Genomic DNA, 17768 nt, shown 5'->3' with positions numbered 1-17768 from the left:
GCCGTTTCCCCAGACCACCCGGACAGCACCACCACCTCTCTGTCTGCTCCACGCTCGTCCGCCATCGCCAACTGCCTCCTCCTTCCCTCTCGCGTCTGCATCCCATCACGCGCAGGCCTCATCACCGCCTACAGGGCATCCCCGCCAGTCATCTCGCCGACAACCATCGCCCGCTGTCGAATTCCCCATCTATGCGTGTGCGCCACCATTCTCGACCCGGTTCCCCCTTCGTCCGACCTTGATCTGCCTCGTTTCCAACCACTCCTTCTCGCCAAGCAACTTCAGCCTTCGACGCTCCCACGGTCTCAGCACCTGCGGCCTGTGTGCGACGCAGGCATCCGCTTGGCCCGGTCCCAACACCCATTGACTTGCGCTTGACACGTCTTCACGTCAGCGCTGGTTTACCGCCTTATCTCTCAGCACATTCTACCAGCATGTCCGACACATCACCCCAGGCTGCCTCTACTGCCGACGCGGCCACAAAGCAGAACCCCCTCGCCGTGCAGCAGCCTGCCGGCGACGTCGAAATGGAGAATCTCTCAACCATCCCGCCGAAGCCGGTCAATGGCGAACCGTCATCAGTCCTGGCAGAGCCTGTTCAGACCGGCGAGGCCGCAGCAGCTCCTGTAGCCACGACGGATGGGGCGGCAGAGGATACCGCTGCGCCAACTGCCCCGGCCAAGCCATCCGCCAATGCAGATGACGCAGACCTCGCCATCAACCCGGTTGACCCAGCAGACCCAGTCAGCGCTGGAGATCTTGCGGTCGACATAATGTTGGTGCTTGTCTCAAACGGCAACAGGCATCCCTTCCGCATCGACGAAAAGTATCTCACCAAACGCAATGTCACAATCACTGGCAACAGCGAAGACGGCAGGCCAGACCCCTCCAGCATTACTGTCTATACTCTGAAGGAGCTCATCCTCAGAGAATGGCGTCCCGATTGGGATCAGCCTCCAAGGGAGCCCAGTGCCATTCGTCTTGTTTATTTTGGAAAGCTTTTGGAAGATAGGATGCCCTTGAATCGTAAGTCTAACGATTCGCGATGATGAGTATGCAATACAGGACGGCAAATACTGACGAGATCAACAGAACAACGCTTCAAGATGTCAGTCACCAATGTCGTGCACATGACCGTCAAGCCCCAGGATATAATAGACGAAGAAGAGGCCACGAAGCGCGTCAAGGACTCCGCAACAGAGGGAAGAGCTCGGAGCGGATGCTGTGTCATCTTATAGATGTTTGCAAGCGGCACCGCGCTTCTTTTTGATGTCCTTGGCCTTGCGAAGCCAGTGGAGGTATCCGCCACATCGGCACGCAATGTGCTTGCCAAGTTGAGTGGGCTACGCTCGAAGGCAGAACATATCTTTTCTTGCTATATGGGTCTTGTTATCATTTCCATTGTATTTTCTTGCTGTTTTCGGGCATGGGTTGGCGTGCTTGGGTTTGGGTATACTACGACAGAGCGGTCTCTATGCACTATTGGAGGCCCCGACGACAGCAAGTCGAAGGCGAAGAAAGCAGAAGTGGGCGTGGCGGGCGCAAGAGGCGCCATGGGCTAAAAAGACACGAGACATCATTTGTGTATAAGCTATCAATAAGCCCTCCCGCACGTCGCGTTGGGAAACAGTCGATCCTTCTACAGTACTATTCAAGAGGCTTTTCATGATCAGGTCACGTTATTTTGCTTGACGTCTTTTGCCTTGTATGTACCGCCAGGTCATGACGTTAAGTGGGACAAGAACAACCGTGGATGTGGCATGCTTGGCCTCCCACTTTCCATAGAGCGTCTGTTTGTATGGGGCAAGTAGGCCTCAGCGTCATGATCAATCGATTGAAGTCTGTTGCTTCTTGGCTGATCTTCATTGGGGTATAACTACTCGCCCACGCTCCTGAGCAGATGTTATGGCACCAAAGCGGTCAACACTGCGAGTTGAGGCCTAGCAACCATGCAAAAGCCCTTGCATAATGAAAGCCTCTAGTGCACTACTTGTTTGATCTAGGCAGTCTAGATGGCTGCTTGAGGATGGGTGATGTTTTGCTGTGCTCTATCTCTATCGACCGCTTTCCGTTCGCTGACGCAGCTCAGAACAGCTCTTGCTACTCGTGATAAGCCGTGTTGAAGACATCGAGCCGGCACTGAGCTGCAAGCCGCACTTGCTATCATCCCGCTCTTCTGATATGTCGAAAGAGTCACCGCCCATATGACGAACCATCTCTAGAAAAGTTTCAAATCTTGAGCTTCCTCTCCATCTCCTCGTGCACGCCCACGCTCGCCCGCTGCTCCTCGCCCGTGAAGACGTCGTTCCAGTCGACAAAGGCCTCGCGCCCGCGGAGGATGTCCTCGTGGACGTTGGCGCCCGTGGGGCCCGCGCCGCGCGAGCCGCCGAGCGCGAGGGGCCGCCACTCGCCGTCTCGCGTGATCTTGAGCTCCATGCCGCGGCGGATCGGCTCGGCCATGCCGAACGTCTTGCGCAGCGACTCCATCCGGACGGACTCCTGGGTCGCCTCCCACGCCTTGAGGCGCGACTCGAGCGGGTGGCGGGACACGGGGGGGTCGCTGACGCCCGTGGTGGACTGGGGGTCGGGACCCAGGCCGTGCCTCAGGGTGTCGTGCAGGCCCGGGGCGGAGGGGGCTGATGTGTTGACGCCGTTGGGCAGGTGTGTGAAGGTACTGGTGTGGTCGGCCGCGGGGACGATGCGCATCGACTGTGTGCAGGGAAGGAGGGGCGTGTTAGAGCTTAGATTTGGGAGCAAGATATCGTGATGGGTTGGGCTTGGGTTCTTACCATCTTGGCGGTTTGTGTCTGGATGTTAGGCCTGGCGTAGGCTTGGTGGGTGTTCGTTGTGAGGGATTGACTAAGGGGAAGGCTCGGCGAGAAATGAAGTCAGACCTGGGTCTTGCTGGTTGTCGTCGTGGCGGTCGTGTTCGTGGTGGATGATGGACAACGATCAGAGCTCTGGTGGGGATGATGCAGCATCGCTGCTGGCTGAAGTGGCGGCGCAAGGCTGCAGAGACGACTCGTCGACGTGGAGCTCCATTGGAACCCCTCGGTCCACTTGTGGGCCTGGTGCAAGCTGTTGGAGTGAGCGCGAGTACGACACTGTACTTGGTGATTGCAATGGATTCTTGCCTGGCCCCGGTACCTTGGAAGTACTTCTGATTCACATCGACCCCAGGTCTGTCTTGGTCCGATATCCGGTGATATTTTGAATGACATCTTGGACAACCACCTCGAGTCGACTTTGTATTGAGGCGCGTGGTTGCAGCACACATTTTCGACCGACGCCGCCATCGTCCCTCAGAAGTATCATGACCCAATTGGCACGATGAAGCCGTCTCACTCTCGCCTTCCGGTGATCAACATCGTCAATGGCACTTTCCACCGTCACCATCCAAGTTCAGGCTTGAGCCGGTCCAATCCGGCCCTCTTCTCCGGCCTCAACTTCTCTCTGCCTTCTGGCACTGATAAGCCGTCACATTGGTGTGTCATAGGCCCGTCATTGAGCGGCAAGACGACCTTTCTCAACATCCTTCGTGGTCAGAACCTCTGCACACCTCCAACAGCAAGGGCTTATCCATATCTGGCCAGCGATGCTGTCCCGAGCCGCCTCAAGGTGCCCAGCAACGCAATCAAGTATGTGGGCTTCAACAACGAGACCCTGGCCTCTACGTCAGCCACGGCGACCTACATGTCGGCAAGGTACGAGTCCAAGAGGCTCGAAACGGATTTTTCACTTCGCGACTTCCTCACTGGAAACATGGAACTTAATCCTCTGCACCAAACAAAGGAGGACACTCTGGGCCCGGCATTATTCGACCGTATCGTCAGAGACCTTAAGCTCTCACAGCTTCTGGACCTTCCAGTCATGTTTCTGAGCAATGGCCAGGGAAGGAGAGCCAGGATCGCTCGGGCACTCCTCACATCCCCAGAAGTGCTGCTGTTGGACGAGCCATTCATGGGCCTCGACCCTCCGACTGTCGCTGGACTAAGTCCGTTACTGCATCAGCTGGCAAGCAAGGCAGCACCACGGCTTGTCCTCAGTGCGAGGCCCCAGGATCCTATCCCCAGTTGGATCACCCATCTTGTCTTTCTTAGAAATGACCTTCAAGTGGGCAGTATGGGCGAGAAGGATGTCGTGTTGGAAGACCTAAGAAAGTATGGCCGTGGTGTCTTAAATGCCACCGTCAAGGAGGACCCCTCGATGCCTGTGCATAATATTGTGCATATGGGCAGGATTCTGACCGAGAAAGGAATATCTGGGACGGCCCTGCTGGAAGACCCAGATCACAATCGGCAGCATGTGCCGAGACGTTCAGCCTCAGACAGCTCTCGGGTCATCGGCGAGCCAATTGTCGAGATGAACGGTTGTAAGGTCCAATACGGCGACAAGGTGGTTTTGGGCAACTGGACCCAGCAGGTTGATGGCGTTGAGCGGCCAGGTCTGCAATGGACCATAAGACGTGGTGCGCGATGGGGCGTGTTTGGACCCAACGGCTCCGGTAAAACAACAATCGTGTCCCTTGTCTGCTCTGATCACCCCCAGACCTACTCACTGCCCATCAAGCTCTTTGGGAGAAGCCGCCTACCTGAGCCAGAGTCCGGCGAATTGCCATTGACGTTCTGGGACATCCAGCGTCGTATTGGTCACTCAAGCCCAGAGGTTCACCAGTACATGCCACGCAGCTTGACTATAAGAGGGGTCATCGAGAATGCCTGGGCGGACACCTTTGGCACCAAGGCCAAGCTAGACGAGCAGGCTCGTGGTAAGGTCGAAGCTGCACTACAATGGTTCGAGCCCGAGTTGAACCCAAATTACTCAGGCTCGTCCAAGAGCGACAGTCTTGCGTGGGCAGATGACTTCATGTTTGGTGGGCTGCCATCCTCGGCTCAACGAGTAGCTTTGTTCCTGCGCGCAACCATCAAGAACCCAGACATTGTCGTGCTGGACGAAGCATGCAGCGGCATGGACGATGGGGTCCGCAACCGATGCCTGCTTTTCCTCGAGCATGGCCAACGGAAGACTTACATTACAAACGAGGATGGCTCAGAAACAATTGTAGAGAGTGAAGAATCGAAGACTGGCAGCGTCAGAATAGAAGGTCTGACGCAGGACCAGGCGCTGATCTGCATCAGCCACGTCCGGGAGGAGATCCCGGATTGTGTCAGGGAATGGATCTGCCTACCTGAGCCCAACACCAGCAATCCCGCGCGCTTCGGCTTAGCAAGAGCTCCTCTAAGCTCCGATGAGAAGAGCTGGAACGACCTTTGGAGTATGGGGAAGTAGGCGGGTGCAGAGTATCAGGCTAGCTGTTACAAATACGATGTGGAGCGGCTGGCCACCTGTACAACACGAGTTGTTGCTCGGAGGCAGTCGTTGTCGTCATCCGCGAGCACACAATACGGTACTACCAGCATAAACAAACAAGCTATGCTTTTACGGCTTCATTGCGACAACGGGTCTTGGAGTTGTGTTTTCGCGACCCAATGGACCTCATTGTGGATTGTGCCGCGAGGTCCACCCCAGGCTGCCACAATAACCGGCGACCGGCGAACGCAATTCCGCCGCCAGGAAGCCTAAAATGCAGGGACGGGAGGTGGAGAGCGCGCAAGGGGCATGCTGGTGTGCGAGTGGCTGCTGCGCTGGCGTGGGGACCTGCATCTCGTCTCACACAACTAAGGGGGGGGGGGGTTCCTAGGCGTTGCTGGGTCAACAACCACCCTACGTAATGCGCTGCCCAGCCAAAACAATCTCACAGCACAGCCCAGCTTCATGTCAGCCAAGACAAAGTGTCCGACAGTGCCGCTATAGACGTCCTTTTGGCGCCTTTCCTAGATTGCCGCCTCCCGAGCTATCTAGGTGCCCTTCTCTTCATCATAAGTCGTCGTCCCGCTCACCTTGATTGCTACCGTACATATTCCAGAGAGTGGTACGAGGTGCCCATCCCACACCGCTTGAGCATCAAAAGGCGGTATAGCCTTGTGCAAGCACATTTGAAGCAAAATCATCCATTTACAACTCATTCACACTGGTCTCCGTCCATCAGCGGGCTTGTGGACATCATGGACGGCTCCCGTCCACCTGACTACTCGCTACCGCCATACGACGATGAGCCAGACCATGGCTACCCAAGCCAAGGCGCTGCCATCAGGCTACTCACCTCGATGGAGGAACATATTCCAGAAACCAGACCGTATGTGCGCCCGCTGTTTACAGAACCCTCACCATTCATCTGCCCAGGCGAACCTTCAAGGACGGTCCCAGCCGGAAGCACCTCAGTCGAGACACCACCAAAGCCGGTTGCCTCCACGTCGCCAGCCCGGAAGCCGTTGGCAAATCGGACGCCTACTGTAAAGTTACAGAGGAAGTCTCCTTCGGCTTGGGATAGACGCAAGTCTCGCGAACCTCTTCATCTGCCCTCAATTCCAGAAGGCGTCTCCCCAAGACGGAGAAGCCTACATCAGAAGAAGGGCCTCAAACCCGAAAGCCACCACGTTACATTTGAATCTACAGAGACTAATGACCAAGCAAATGACGATAGTATCCGGCCAACTCCCAAGAGATCATTCCAGTCATCCTTGAGATCCGGTCACTCGCGAGAGTCCTCTTTCATGGACCCTCCCTACATTGCACGACCCGACTCGGCCTACGAGCCTTTCAGATCCAGAGATGGCGCCTCGTCACCAACTAGATCATGGACACCATCGCGCATGTCCACGGCGTCCTTGTCAGACTTCTCCCGGCCCACTGCGTCCAACGTCCAGTACGAGCCAGCCGACCTCAACGGTAGCCCTCGCCCGGGCACTCCATCCTCCAGATACGGCGGAAGCCCTCGAAGGCCGCTTCCTCCAGCACCACTGTTCTCTGGCGCAGCCCGCGACTCTTCTTACACAGCAGACGACGCGACAGTCAATATCCCCTTAGATCCCGACAATGACGACGTGTTTGGTTCCGATGTGACAGACAACCGGCCTCACCTGCACTCGTACGCATCCGACTCTCAGGCAACCCTTAGCGCGGATCCCAACGCCGATGACTACGAGGAAAAGATTGAGCATTATGGCTCTGCGCCTAGCGGCAAGCAAGAACGCCGTGGTGTCCGCGCTCCCGAGATGTCGAAGAAGGAGGTGCAACTCATCAACGGCGAACTAGTTCTCGAGTGCAAGATTCCGACCATTCTTTACAGCTTCTTGCCTCGCAGGGACGAGGTCGAGTTCACCCATATGCGGTACACGGCTGTCACGTGTGACCCGGATGACTTTGTCGAACGCGGCTACAAGCTTCGCCAGAACGTGGGCAAGACCACGAGAGAGACAGAGATCTTCATTTGCGTCACAATGTACAACGAAGACGAGATTGGCTTTACACGCACGATGCATGCAGTCATGAAGAACATCAGCCACTTTTGCGCACGCAACAAGTCCAGAACCTGGGGCGACAACGGCTGGCAAAAAATTGTCGTCTGCATCGTATCTGATGGCAGAGAGAAGATTCATCCTCGCACACTTGATGCCCTGGCTGCCATGGGCGTTTACCAGCACGGAATCGCAAAGAACTATGTCAACTCAAAAGCCGTGCAGGCTCACGTCTACGAGTACACAACACAGGTGTCGCTCGACTCGGACCTCAAATTCAAGGGAGCTGAGAAGGGCATTGTGCCATGTCAGTTGATCTTCTGCCTAAAAGAGCGCAATCAGCGCAAGCTGAACTCCCATCGCTGGTTCTTCAACGCCTTTGGCAGAGCTCTCAACCCCAACGTCTGCATCCTCCTCGACGTCGGAACACGGCCCGGAAGCACCTCGCTTTACCACCTGTGGAAGGCCTTTGACAACGATTCGAATGTTGCAGGCGCTTGTGGTGAGATCAAGGCGATGAAGGGCAAGTTTGGTGCGTACCTACTCAACCCTCTTGTGGCATCGCAAAACTTCGAGTACAAGATGTCAAACATCCTCGACAAGCCTCTGGAGTCTGTTTTCGGCTACATTACGGTTCTGCCTGGTGCCCTCAGCGCGTACCGGTATCACGCCCTACAAAACGATGAGACTGGCCACGGCCCGCTGAGCCAGTACTTCAAGGGAGAAACCCTGCACGGCCAGCACGCGGATGTCTTCACAGCCAACATGTATCTCGCCGAAGATCGTATTCTCTGCTGGGAGCTGGTCGCCAAGCGCAGCGAGCGGTGGGTCTTGAAATATGTCAAGAGCTGCACAGGAGAGACTGATGTCCCCGGTGAGTCTACTCATTTATTTTCTTTGCGTTCCCCCTCGCAGACAAGTACTAATCTCGTATCTAGACGCGCTCTCCGAGTTCATCTCGCAGCGTCGTCGCTGGCTGAACGGCGCCTTCTTCGCTGCTGTGTACTCCTTGGTGCACTTCAGGCAAATTTGGTCCACTGATCATACCCTCGCCCGCAAGGTGCTGCTGCACATCGAGTTTGTGTACCAGTTCATCCAGCTGTTGTTCACGTACTTCTCGCTGGCCAACTTCTACCTCACATTCTTCTTCATTGCTGGCGGTCTGGCAGATCCATTGGTTGACCCTTTTGGCCACGGCATTGGCAATGTCATCTTCATCATCCTCCGGTACAGCTGCGTCCTGCTCACGGCCATGCAATTCATCATCTCTCTCGGCAATCGACCTCAGGGTGCACGCAAGCTGTACCTGGCCAGTGTGATCGTCTACTCTATCATCTCGGTGTACACGGTTTTTGCGACGATCTACGTGGTGGTCCGCCAATTCACCAGTCTCAAAGACGAGATGACGCTCGGCAACAACATGTTCACCAACGTCATTGTCTCAATAACCTCGACAGTGGGGCTGTACTTCCTCATGTCTGTTGTCTACATGGATCCGTGGCACATGATCACCAGTGCTGCGCAGTACTTCCTGCTGCTCCCTAGCTACATCTGCACTTTGCAGGTGTACGCCTTCTGCAACACCCACGACGTGACTTGGGGTACCAAGGGTGACAATGTCATCAAGACAGACCTTGGAGGTGCTGTCGGCAAGGGTGGCGGCACTGTCGAGCTCGAGATGCCTTCTGAGCAACTTGACATCGACTCCGGATATGATGAGGCGCTTCGGAACCTCCGTGACCGCGTCGAGGTACCCGAGAGTCCCACTTCGGAGGCTCAGATGCAAGAGGACTATTACAAGAGCGTGCGAACATACATGGTCGTGGTATGGATGATGGCCAATGCCATCCTGGCCATGGCGATGAGCGAGATCTACCATGACAAGAGTGTTGGCAACAATGCCTACGTCACTTTCATCCTGTGGGCTGTGGCTGCTCTTGCGCTGTTCCGTGCGCTGGGCAGCTTGACCTTCCTCGCGACGCATTTCTTCGCCATGATTGTGGAAGGAAGAGTCAAGATGAGTCTGAAGGTGCCCGTATGGGTCGGTGGATTTGGCGAGAAGATGAGCGATACAATGAGCAGCGTGGTAAGTAGTGTCAAGCGGTAATGTGCCTTTATGTCTGGGATTTCTCTCTGTCGGCACATTTTGGTGGAGACGAAGTGTGTCATCATCTAGATATCATGTCAAGAGGCGTTTTGTCATTCATATTTACGGTCTTCTGGTTTGGTGGCGGCCCAGTTCCTTGGCGGATTAGCGACGATTCATGTATTTGGATGAGGCTGTTACGATAATGAGCACGAATGGTGGGAGACGATGTTTCCGCGAAGACTGCGCCAACCTCGCAGCTTGACCAAGGTAGATAGGCGTTAGGTTTGATTATACCCCAATGGAAGGTCGTTTGACGATTAGGAATTAGTTTTGACGTGGTGCGTAACTTCTTCGTGATAATGCGTCGTTGACGACAGTCTTTGTCGGCCGCCTCGTAGTGATGTGGCCTTGATGAGTATCTGGTGCCAATGTCTTGTTTGTATCTGAGTACACGTCAAGGTTTTGCCTTGGCTTTTGCTGGCAGGGTGATTTGAGCAATTAAGCTTGGTGCTGTTGCGCCTTCATCCAGTGAACCTTTTTCAATCTTTCAAGTTTCCTTCCCCCTCCTCTCCTTTACCTCCTTCTCAACTCAAACAAACTGCGGCCTCAGTACTCCTGCGATCCTCTGCTGCACCCTCTGTGGCAGGATGACCTCGTACATGTGTGCCACCCACTCTGCGAGCACCCTGCGCGTGACGGCGGGATCTATGACCTCCTCGATGCCGAACTGGTTCGCCGTGCGCACGGGGTTCTGCAGCCGCCGATACTCGTCCTCGAGCTGCGCGTACCTCTGCCTCCGGGCCTCCTCGCCCTCGGTCCGCGCAATCTCCCTCAGCTCGTGCGCGTGGCCAACCTCGATGCCCCCATCGAGTGGCAGGCTGCCCCATTCGCCGCTGGGCCAGGCTACGCGGGCATGCGGGTCGCGCGAGTCGACCATGATCCCGCCCGCGACGCCGTACACCCTGCGCACGATGACGGAGAAGATGGGGATGGTGGTGGTGTAGTACATCGCGGCGAGGTCGACGCCGTGGCGCATGGTGGCGGCACGCTCGGCGGCCGTGCCGACCGCGTAGCCCGGCACGTCGGCGAACTGGACCGCGGGGAGGTTGAAGATGTCGAGGAAGCGCAGGTGCCGGTTGATCTTGCGCGAGCCTGCGGCGTCCAGGGCCCCCGCGTTGACCTCGCAGTCGAGCGAGACGATGCCCACGGGCTTCCCGCCCAGCCGGGCGAGCCCGACGATCGCGGTGGTGCCCCAGAGAGCCCCGATCTCGAACCAGGAGCCCTTGTCGACGACGGTCGTGATGATCCGGCGCGCGTCGTACATCCGCGAGCGCTTGCGCGGGATGATGGAGCGCAGCTCGGGGCACAGTCTGTCGATCGGGTCAATGGGCGCCTCCTCGGACGTGTGGTGATGGGGAGGAGGATGAGGGCCGAGGACGGGCGGCATCTGGGTGCCCGAGTTGGGCAGGTAGCCCAGCACGGTGCGGATCTGCTGGAAGCACTCTGCCTCGTTGGCGGCGAGGTTGTCGATGCTGCCGTTGGTGGTGTGCATGGCCGGCCCGCCCAGGTCCCGCGGCGTCAGGCCCTCCTCAAACGTGGCGCCCGCGACCACCTTTGGCCCCGCGTTGAACATGGAGCCGACGTCCGCGGCCATGACGGAGAAGTGGCATGCCACCACGCGCGCGGCGCCCAGGCCGACCGCGGGACCCAGGACGGCGCCGAGGTTAGGGATTCCCGCGTTGAGCTGCTTCACCACGTGGCCGAACGAGTCCATCGGCGGGACGTACGACCATCCTGAAGACCGGATCGTGGTCACGGAGCCGCCGCCCGAGGAGCCGTCGACTAGTTTGATGATGGGGAGCTGGAGGGACAGGGCGAGCTTTTCGATGTAGACCTGAGGTGGGCGAGATGGTCAGTCTTTGTGTGTCCTGCGTCTGACAAGCACCAGAGAGGATGTTTATGTATATAATATTTGCTTACAGTCTTTGCTGCCAGGGCGCCATCTGCGTGTCCAGCACGCAAGGAGAAGTCGTCGGCCGTGAAGAGCATCTTGCGGCCATTGAGCTTGCCAAAGCCTGTGATATAGCGCGACAAGTCCACTTTGTCAGCATGTAAACCCTTGGCAGATGCTTGTTGGTGCTTCATCCGCCAGTCACATCCTTTTCCCCCCTTGCTGTAAAGACACTCGTACCTTGAACATTGTTCGACGGCGTGAACTTGACTGGCCGCTCCGACGTGGGCCCTGTCTGCTCCCACTCGACCTCGCCGCTCACACTGCCCACCTCGACGAAGCTGCCCGGGTCGAGCAGCTGGTCGACCCTCTCCCGCACCCACAGCTTGCCAGACTGCTTCTGGCGCGCGTACCCTCGGTGCGACGGGTCCGGCGTAGCGGCCATCCTGCGCAGCGTGTCGAGCTGCCCGAGGATGTCGGAGTGGTCGGCTGGTAGCTGGGCCGGGTCATCTTTGGCTCTCTGGCGGGTTCTTCTCTTGCTTCCTCTCAGTGGCATTGGCGCTGTTTCGACATCTTCCTTGGGTGATGGTCCACCAATGTGTCGCGAAACTTGAGCTAGTCGCTGTGCAGCAGCTGTGTTGTTCCTTTTGTTGTCGTCGTTGTTGTCGTCAACGGCACTCGACCCTGAGGACGAGTTGTCATTGTCGTTCTTGCCGCCAGCCATGTTGGTCCTCCTTTCCTTGTTCCGCGCACACGCCCTGTTTGCTTGCTTTCCAGGACTGTGAGAAGCTGTATATCCTTGGATTCTTTCACGATGTCGTCTTGCCACGGGACCAATCGGACCAGTCTGTTGACTGACTGTGTGGAGAAGGAGAGAGCACGCTTGCCTCGGCCCGCCCCCGCATCCCCATCTTTGGTTTGTGGGGGTGCTGGTCTGGGGTTCCGCATTCGCGGAACGACGACCCATTCAACTGGATCTTGGGCACGTTCACTGAGGGCCTGCCCGTTGAGATGCCTTTCTCATGATTCATCTGACGGAAGTCATTCGACAGCTAGCAAAGAGGCGAGTTAGAGGTTCTGATTCCTCACTAATTTCTCTTCGACCATGACACAAAGACCTCCAGCACGGCCGATTCATCGGCTGCTTGTTGCGAACAGGTAAATAAGTTGCTCTCTCGTGAAAACACTTCGCCTTTCAAGCGAAATTCTGGTTTCCTTTAGATCTATGCTCGTCAAATGCTAACTCACGGATTCCCTCCTTTCTTCACAACACCGATAGAGGCGAAATAGCAGCCCGCGTCCTCGCCACCGCACGGGAGCTCGACATTGTCGCCATCGCCGTCTATACGCCCGGGGACGCCACCCACGCCGTCCACGCCTCGCAGGCCATAGAGCTGCCGTCACCCGCGTCTTACCTGGACATTGACCACCTGGTCCACCTGGCGAGAGAGGCCCAGGTCGACGCGGTACACCCGGGGTATGGCTTCCTGAGCGAGTCAGCCGAGTTCGCGCGGCGCATGTGGCAAGAGGCTCAGGTCGTGGTGGTCGGGCCTGGCTGGGCAGTGCTGGAGAGGACCGGGGACAAACTGATGGCGAGGAGGCTGGCCGAGGAATGTGAGTCTTCTCTTCCCATCCATCCCCAGAATGTGTATGCCTGTCAGCTGTGTGGGTGTTGCTTGCAGCGTGAAAGGACGGACTAGCTCACGTTTGTGACTGATCAATCAAAAGGCGGCGTCCCCGTCTGTCCGGCCCTGTCAACTTCGACTTCATCGTTAGCAGAGGTGCAAGCTTTTGCCAGCAAGACGGGCTTCCCCGTCATGATCAAGGCCGTGGACGGTGGCGGCGGGAGAGGAATCCGGCTCGTCCGCCGGCTGCGGGACCTCGAGCACCTGCTCCGCCGCGCAGTCCAGGAGAGCCCCTCGCGGCAGGTGTTCTGCGAGAAGGCCGCGATCGACGGGTTCCGGCACGTCGAGGTGCAGATCGTCGGGGACGGCTCTGGCGGCGCGGCGCACCTCTGGGAGCGGGAGTGCAGTATCCAGAGGAAGTATCAAAAGATTGTCGAGCTCGCGCCGAGCACTATATCAGACAGGGCCTTGGTAGATACGGTGATTGAGTGTGCGGTCCGAATGGCGGAAAAGGTAAGTCACGAGGTTTCCCGTCATGTACGCCAGACACACTCATGTGTTGTTCTTTGGCGGGGTCTACATAAACTGACATTGATCCTGCCCGGGGAACGCTTAAAGACTCACTACTTCTCTCTGGGGACGTTCGAGTTCCTCGTCAACCCGGACACGCAAGAGTTCTTCTTCCTAGAGATCAACCCGCGGCTGCAAGTCGAACACACAATCACGGAATCCATCTGTGCAGTCGACATTGTGGCGATACAGCTCCGCATATCCCAAGGGGCGAGCTTGGCACAAGTCGGCCTCAGTCCTCATGCACAAGCAAACAAGGCAGCCGTGCCCTCGTTGCATTCAATCCAGTTTCGCCTCACAGCCGAGAAAATCGAGCTACCAGCTATCACGGATCACGATATCAACGGCAACGGTAACGGCAGCGGCCGCAAGGCCCATGACGAGAACAAAGACGAAGAGACGACCACGAATTGGACTCTGAGCATCGGCAGGATCCAGTCAGCGCGGTTCCCCCAGGGCAGCGGGATCCGAGTGGACACGCACATTGTCTCGGGCCACGACACGCTCGTCACGTCCGACTTTGACAGCGTAGTGGCCAAGATCATCGTCACGGCCGCGAGCTGGGAGGACGTCGTGCGCAAGGCACGGCGTGCGCTGAGGGAGACGCACATCACGGGTGTCAAGACGAATCTAGACGTCCTGCGGGCTATTGCGGCGTCCGAGGATTTCTCGCTGGGCAGATGCGACACCACGTGGCTGGAGGTGAATCAGGGCCGGCTCGTGGAGGAAGGGAGGCAGTTGACCCGTGCAATGGCAGAGAAGCAGGCGGCCATGTCGAGGAGGACCGGGACTGGAGTTGGAGGGAATGACGGGGGCTCTGGCCAGGCCTCGGGCACCACGACGACGACAAACATCATCAACACCACCTTGCTGTTTCGCAAAGGCGACGCGTGGTCCATCACGCTGCTTCCCCGGAACGACGAAGAACAAGATGCTAACGACAAGGCCAACACCGTCACGAATGCACCACAAGTCTCGGCGGCGCCGACACATCACCTCGAGCTCTCTCGCGTCCTGCGCAACGAGTTCCCGGCGTCCATATCCGCGGACGTCGTCCTGAGCGACGCCGCAGGCGGCTCCTCCAGAGCTTACACGATGCACGTGTCGTCGACGACCTCGAGCTCGACAGCGCTGCTGGCACAGAACCACCGCCGCGGGAACCCCAGCGACCCGGCACACGTGGTCGCGCCGTTCTCGGGGAAGCTGGTGGAGGTGCTGGTTGACGAGGGCGACGTTGTGAGCAAGGGCGACGTGGTCTGCGTCATCCGCCAGATGAAGATGGAGCTGGAGGTGCGGAGCGCTCGAGCCGGGACAGTGACCTGGGTCTGTGAGGCCGAGGACGAGGAGGAGATTGGCGAGGGTTTGTTGGTCTGCGAGCTGGCGCTGGATGGTGACAATGATACCACTGGGAAACCAAAGCTTTGATAGAGACAAATCGAGTTCACAAACACAAATGTCTAGTTATGCGCTCTTGGTGTTCCGTAAATTGTGTCAACTAGAAGGAGGTATCATTCTAGTGTACATCTGAGCTCCTGCCCGGAAGCGCATTTTCTCTGCTGGCGGACTGTTGCTATAACTAAAGATGGTGTGGCCTCTCACGTAGAGATCGGCCACACGAGCAAGTTGGAAATCTACCATTCCTACCAACCGCCTTAAGTAGTGTAACGCCAGTCAGGGTGGTCGTCGCCGAGGTTGTGTGCATCCGGCTCCTGGAGCCTGTGGTCTCTCTCGCCACGATCCCGCTTCTTGTTCTCCATTGAGAGCAAAACGTACAAGGCGGTGCAGGCGATTGCGCAAATGGCAATCATGCCCAGGCTGACGGAGTACCCAGTGACGTAGCGCGGGGCCTCCCTGTCGAAGAAGACGTTGGAGGCGACGAACCCGCCGACGTTGCCGACGCCGACCTGGACGGCGGCGGAGATCGACCGCTTGTAGTGGCCAGACATTGTGTTGGACAGCCATCCGAGGACGACGGGCTGGGTGATGTAGCCACCGCCGACAATCAGGAAGAGGGCAAAGTATCGCACGCCGACGGACAGCGAGTTCTGGCACAGGAGCAGAATGTAGCCTACAGTAGCCACTGCAATACCAAGCAGAGTGAAGGCGAAGCGGTGGCGAAGCCGGTCGGCGAGCCACGCCGAGCCAAGACAGAGAACCGTCGCGACGACATAGACGGGGATGGTGCGGATCTGGGCGTCGGCCGCCTTGAAGCCCATCTGGTTCAGGATGGTCGGGATAAAGAACTGCAAAGATGCCAAGTCAGCACACTAGACAGAAGAAGAACGGGCACATTGCTATGTTTCTGGTTCTGAAGATGGCCATGGGCGACACTTCTGAGCGGACAGGAAGGGCTAACTTACGGATCCAGCATAGCCGTTGTTGACGATGCCCATGTATGCAATTGTGCCAAGGTAGATCTTCCAGTCTTTAGCGACGCGGCGAGCGGCACGTTTGTCCAGGTGGTCCATCTTCGCGTCTCCAGAGTCGGCAGCCAGCCGAGAAATGAGCATAGCCCTCTCACTGTCGCTGAGGAACCCGGCCGTCTCCGGCCAGTCAGGAATCCACCACCTGCAGACGATGCCGATGACAACGGTAAGAAGTCCCTCGAGGATAAAGATCCTGCACAAAGTCAGCAGTTGCGCTCTCGCGAGGAACACGGCCCCCCGGGCGCAGCCTTCAAGGGAAGAGGAAAGAGTAACTCACCAACGCCATGACGAATATCCGCCGACGCCATGCATGTTACCAATGGCATAAGCGAGGAGGCCGGAGAAGGCACCGGCGAGGATAGCGGCGCAGAAGAAGAGACTCATGCGCCACTGTACCTCGTAACGCTGATAGTACATTGAGATTAGGTAGATACAGCCTGTGCCTCGTCCCATCGACATTAGCTCGTGTCAAACAGCCAGGAGTAGTGGGCATGATTCGCCATTAGGGGGAAAGAAGGCCAAATCAAAGTGATAAAAGCGCTTATGCAGTCCGTGTGGGGAGGTGTCAAGTACTTACCGGGCACGATGCCAGCTTCAAAGAAGCCAAGCAGGAGCCTGCACGCAATGAGACCACCGTTGCTGTTAACGAAGCCCATGCCGATAGTTGAGATGCCTGGCGCAAGTAGGCCCAGAACTGTGTTAACGATTGACCCCTGTGTAGCCTGAATAGCGCGAGCACATACCCCACAAGACCGTGATTGAGCTTAGCCACAGTGATGGAGAGATTCGTTTGATGACCAAGTTCGACGGTACTTCGAAGATGATGTACTATATAGACGGTTCAGCATCCTGTCAGCCTCACAGTGTTTGCAAGGTATGCGTTGCGTCGGCAGGGCAGTCTCACGGGGATGAAGAACACGAAGAGAGCAATATTGTAATCAGCTCCTTGCATGTTCAAGTCGGCCGTCATGCCCTGGATTCTCGCGTTGCCTGGCGTGTTTTGTGCGTTAAAAACTCGTGCCCAAGGACAAATGGAGTATTGTAGTCGTAGCCAGGCTTTCATACCAATATTTGTGCGGTCCATAAACGAAAGAAAGTAGATGGCCACCAGGGGCGGGATTAGGTGCCAGTCGCATTTCCGGAGCAGCTGCTTCTCCGCCGCCAAATCGATCGCCGTCTCGCCGGTTTGGGTCTTCTCAGACTTTTCGACGTGCTCGAGACCTCCTTCGATCTTGGCTGGAGTATGCATCGCCATGATGCTGCCGGCGTGTTGTATAGGTATAGGATGTATCAAGTTTCGAAGAAGGGTAGAGGGGTATTCAGGCTTGTCACAAAGGGAAGCCTTCTGATCACGAAGACGAGACTCGTTACAGGTAGGTGTGAACCTGGCCTTGGGGATTTATAGGTATAAGAGCTGTGTAGACCATGTGGCACAGCACGGGCCAGCCGAAACTGAGGGGTAGCAATACCGAGTCAAGCGTCACATAGGTCACACGAATTGAGCAACACAGGACGAGGCAACGGACCAGTGTTGGGATGTAGCTCCTCAGAGGAGACGAATGAGCACATCCAGAGCCAAGACACCAGAATGGCCAGAGATCGTGGGGGCCTTGCATCCCCGTGGGGAACATCCCGGCTCGCATGTCAGTCGCTCAGAAGGGGTAGTATCTTACCCCACCCCTCGGGAACTACCCAGGTGTCCCTTAACCTACCGGTTCGTTACCGGGACCCTAGCCTCTCTTCTCTCTA

At 57.0% G+C, this 17768-nt stretch overlaps 7 protein-coding genes across 7 annotated transcripts; 4 read left to right on the top strand and 3 right to left on the bottom strand.

The window, feature by feature from the left end:
• Positions 1-434: 434 nt before the first annotated feature.
• On the top strand, positions 435-1238 carry B0I36DRAFT_360836 (uncharacterized protein; the record flags this gene model as incomplete). The annotated part of the gene is made up of 2 exons (XM_046158391.1): positions 435-1026; positions 1093-1238. The coding sequence occupies 2 exons, from the start codon at positions 435-437 to the stop codon at positions 1236-1238; spliced, it is 738 nt and encodes a 245-aa protein (XP_046015573.1).
• Positions 1239-2229: 991 nt separating this feature from the next.
• On the bottom strand, positions 2230-2792 carry B0I36DRAFT_347243 (proteasome maturation factor UMP1-domain-containing protein; the record flags this gene model as incomplete). The annotated part of the gene is made up of 2 exons (XM_046156548.1): positions 2230-2709; positions 2790-2792. The coding sequence occupies 2 exons, from the start codon at positions 2790-2792 to the stop codon at positions 2230-2232; spliced, it is 483 nt and encodes a 160-aa protein (XP_046015572.1).
• A 437-nt stretch (positions 2793-3229) lies between these two features.
• B0I36DRAFT_318450 (P-loop containing nucleoside triphosphate hydrolase protein) lies at positions 3230-5599 on the top strand. Its single transcript, XM_046153285.1, has one exon. The coding sequence runs from the start codon at positions 3331-3333 to the stop codon at positions 5287-5289; it is 1959 nt and encodes a 652-aa protein (XP_046015571.1). The 5' UTR covers positions 3230-3330; the 3' UTR covers positions 5290-5599.
• Positions 5600-6065: 466 nt separating this feature from the next.
• Positions 6066-9465, top strand: B0I36DRAFT_360833 (glycosyltransferase family 2 protein; the record flags this gene model as incomplete). Its single annotated transcript, XM_046158390.1, has 3 exons — positions 6066-6196; positions 6545-8232; positions 8297-9465. 3 exons carry the CDS (start codon positions 6066-6068, stop codon positions 9463-9465), a joined length of 2988 nt encoding a protein of 995 aa, XP_046015570.1.
• A 571-nt stretch (positions 9466-10036) lies between these two features.
• Positions 10037-12243, bottom strand: B0I36DRAFT_382172 (propionyl-CoA carboxylase-like protein; the record flags this gene model as incomplete). The annotated part of the gene is made up of 3 exons (XM_046160901.1): positions 11639-12243; positions 11428-11522; positions 10037-11341 (listed from the first exon to the last, which is right to left on the bottom strand). Exons 1-3 carry the CDS (start codon positions 12120-12122, stop codon positions 10037-10039), a joined length of 1884 nt encoding a protein of 627 aa, XP_046015569.1. The 5' UTR covers positions 12123-12243.
• Positions 12244-12399: 156 nt separating this feature from the next.
• Positions 12400-15044, top strand: B0I36DRAFT_382171 (uncharacterized protein). The gene is made up of 4 exons (XM_046160900.1): positions 12400-12556; positions 12678-13012; positions 13127-13536; positions 13642-15044. Exons 1-4 carry the CDS (start codon positions 12504-12506, stop codon positions 15016-15018), a joined length of 2175 nt encoding a protein of 724 aa, XP_046015568.1. The 5' UTR covers positions 12400-12503; the 3' UTR covers positions 15019-15044.
• Positions 15045-15060: 16 nt separating this feature from the next.
• On the bottom strand, positions 15061-17274 carry B0I36DRAFT_421266 (major facilitator superfamily domain-containing protein; the record flags this gene model as incomplete). The annotated part of the gene is made up of 7 exons (XM_046162177.1): positions 15061-15836; positions 15954-16212; positions 16297-16456; positions 16597-16692; positions 16763-16847; positions 16924-17009; positions 17085-17274. The coding sequence occupies 7 exons, from the start codon at positions 17272-17274 to the stop codon at positions 15246-15248; spliced, it is 1467 nt and encodes a 488-aa protein (XP_046015567.1). The 3' UTR covers positions 15061-15245.
• Between the last annotated feature and the right edge of the window lie 494 nt (positions 17275-17768).

The sequence above is a fragment of the Microdochium trichocladiopsis genome (genome assembly GCF_020744255.1).
Source record: "Microdochium trichocladiopsis strain MPI-CAGE-CH-0230 chromosome Unknown B0I36scaffold_3, whole genome shotgun sequence".
NCBI classification, from domain to species: Eukaryota; Fungi; Ascomycota; class Sordariomycetes; order Xylariales; family Microdochiaceae; genus Microdochium; species Microdochium trichocladiopsis.
The sequence above is the reverse complement of the archived record's forward strand: the minus strand, read 5'-3'. Positions and strand labels throughout refer to the sequence as shown.

Coding starts and splice junctions, on each gene's coding strand:
- B0I36DRAFT_318450 (XM_046153285.1), top strand. CDS start 3,331: ATGAAGCCGTCTCACTCTCGCCTTCCGGTGATCAACATCGTCAATGGC.
- B0I36DRAFT_382171 (XM_046160900.1), top strand. CDS start 12,504: ATGACACAAAGACCTCCAGCACGGCCGATTCATCGGCTGCTTGTTGCG. Junction 13,013..13,126: donor GAGGAGGCTGGCCGAGGAAT/GTGAGTCTTCTC, acceptor ATCAATCAAAAG/GCGGCGTCCCCGTCTGTCCG. Junction 13,537..13,641: donor CGGTCCGAATGGCGGAAAAG/GTAAGTCACGAG, acceptor GAACGCTTAAAG/ACTCACTACTTCTCTCTGGG.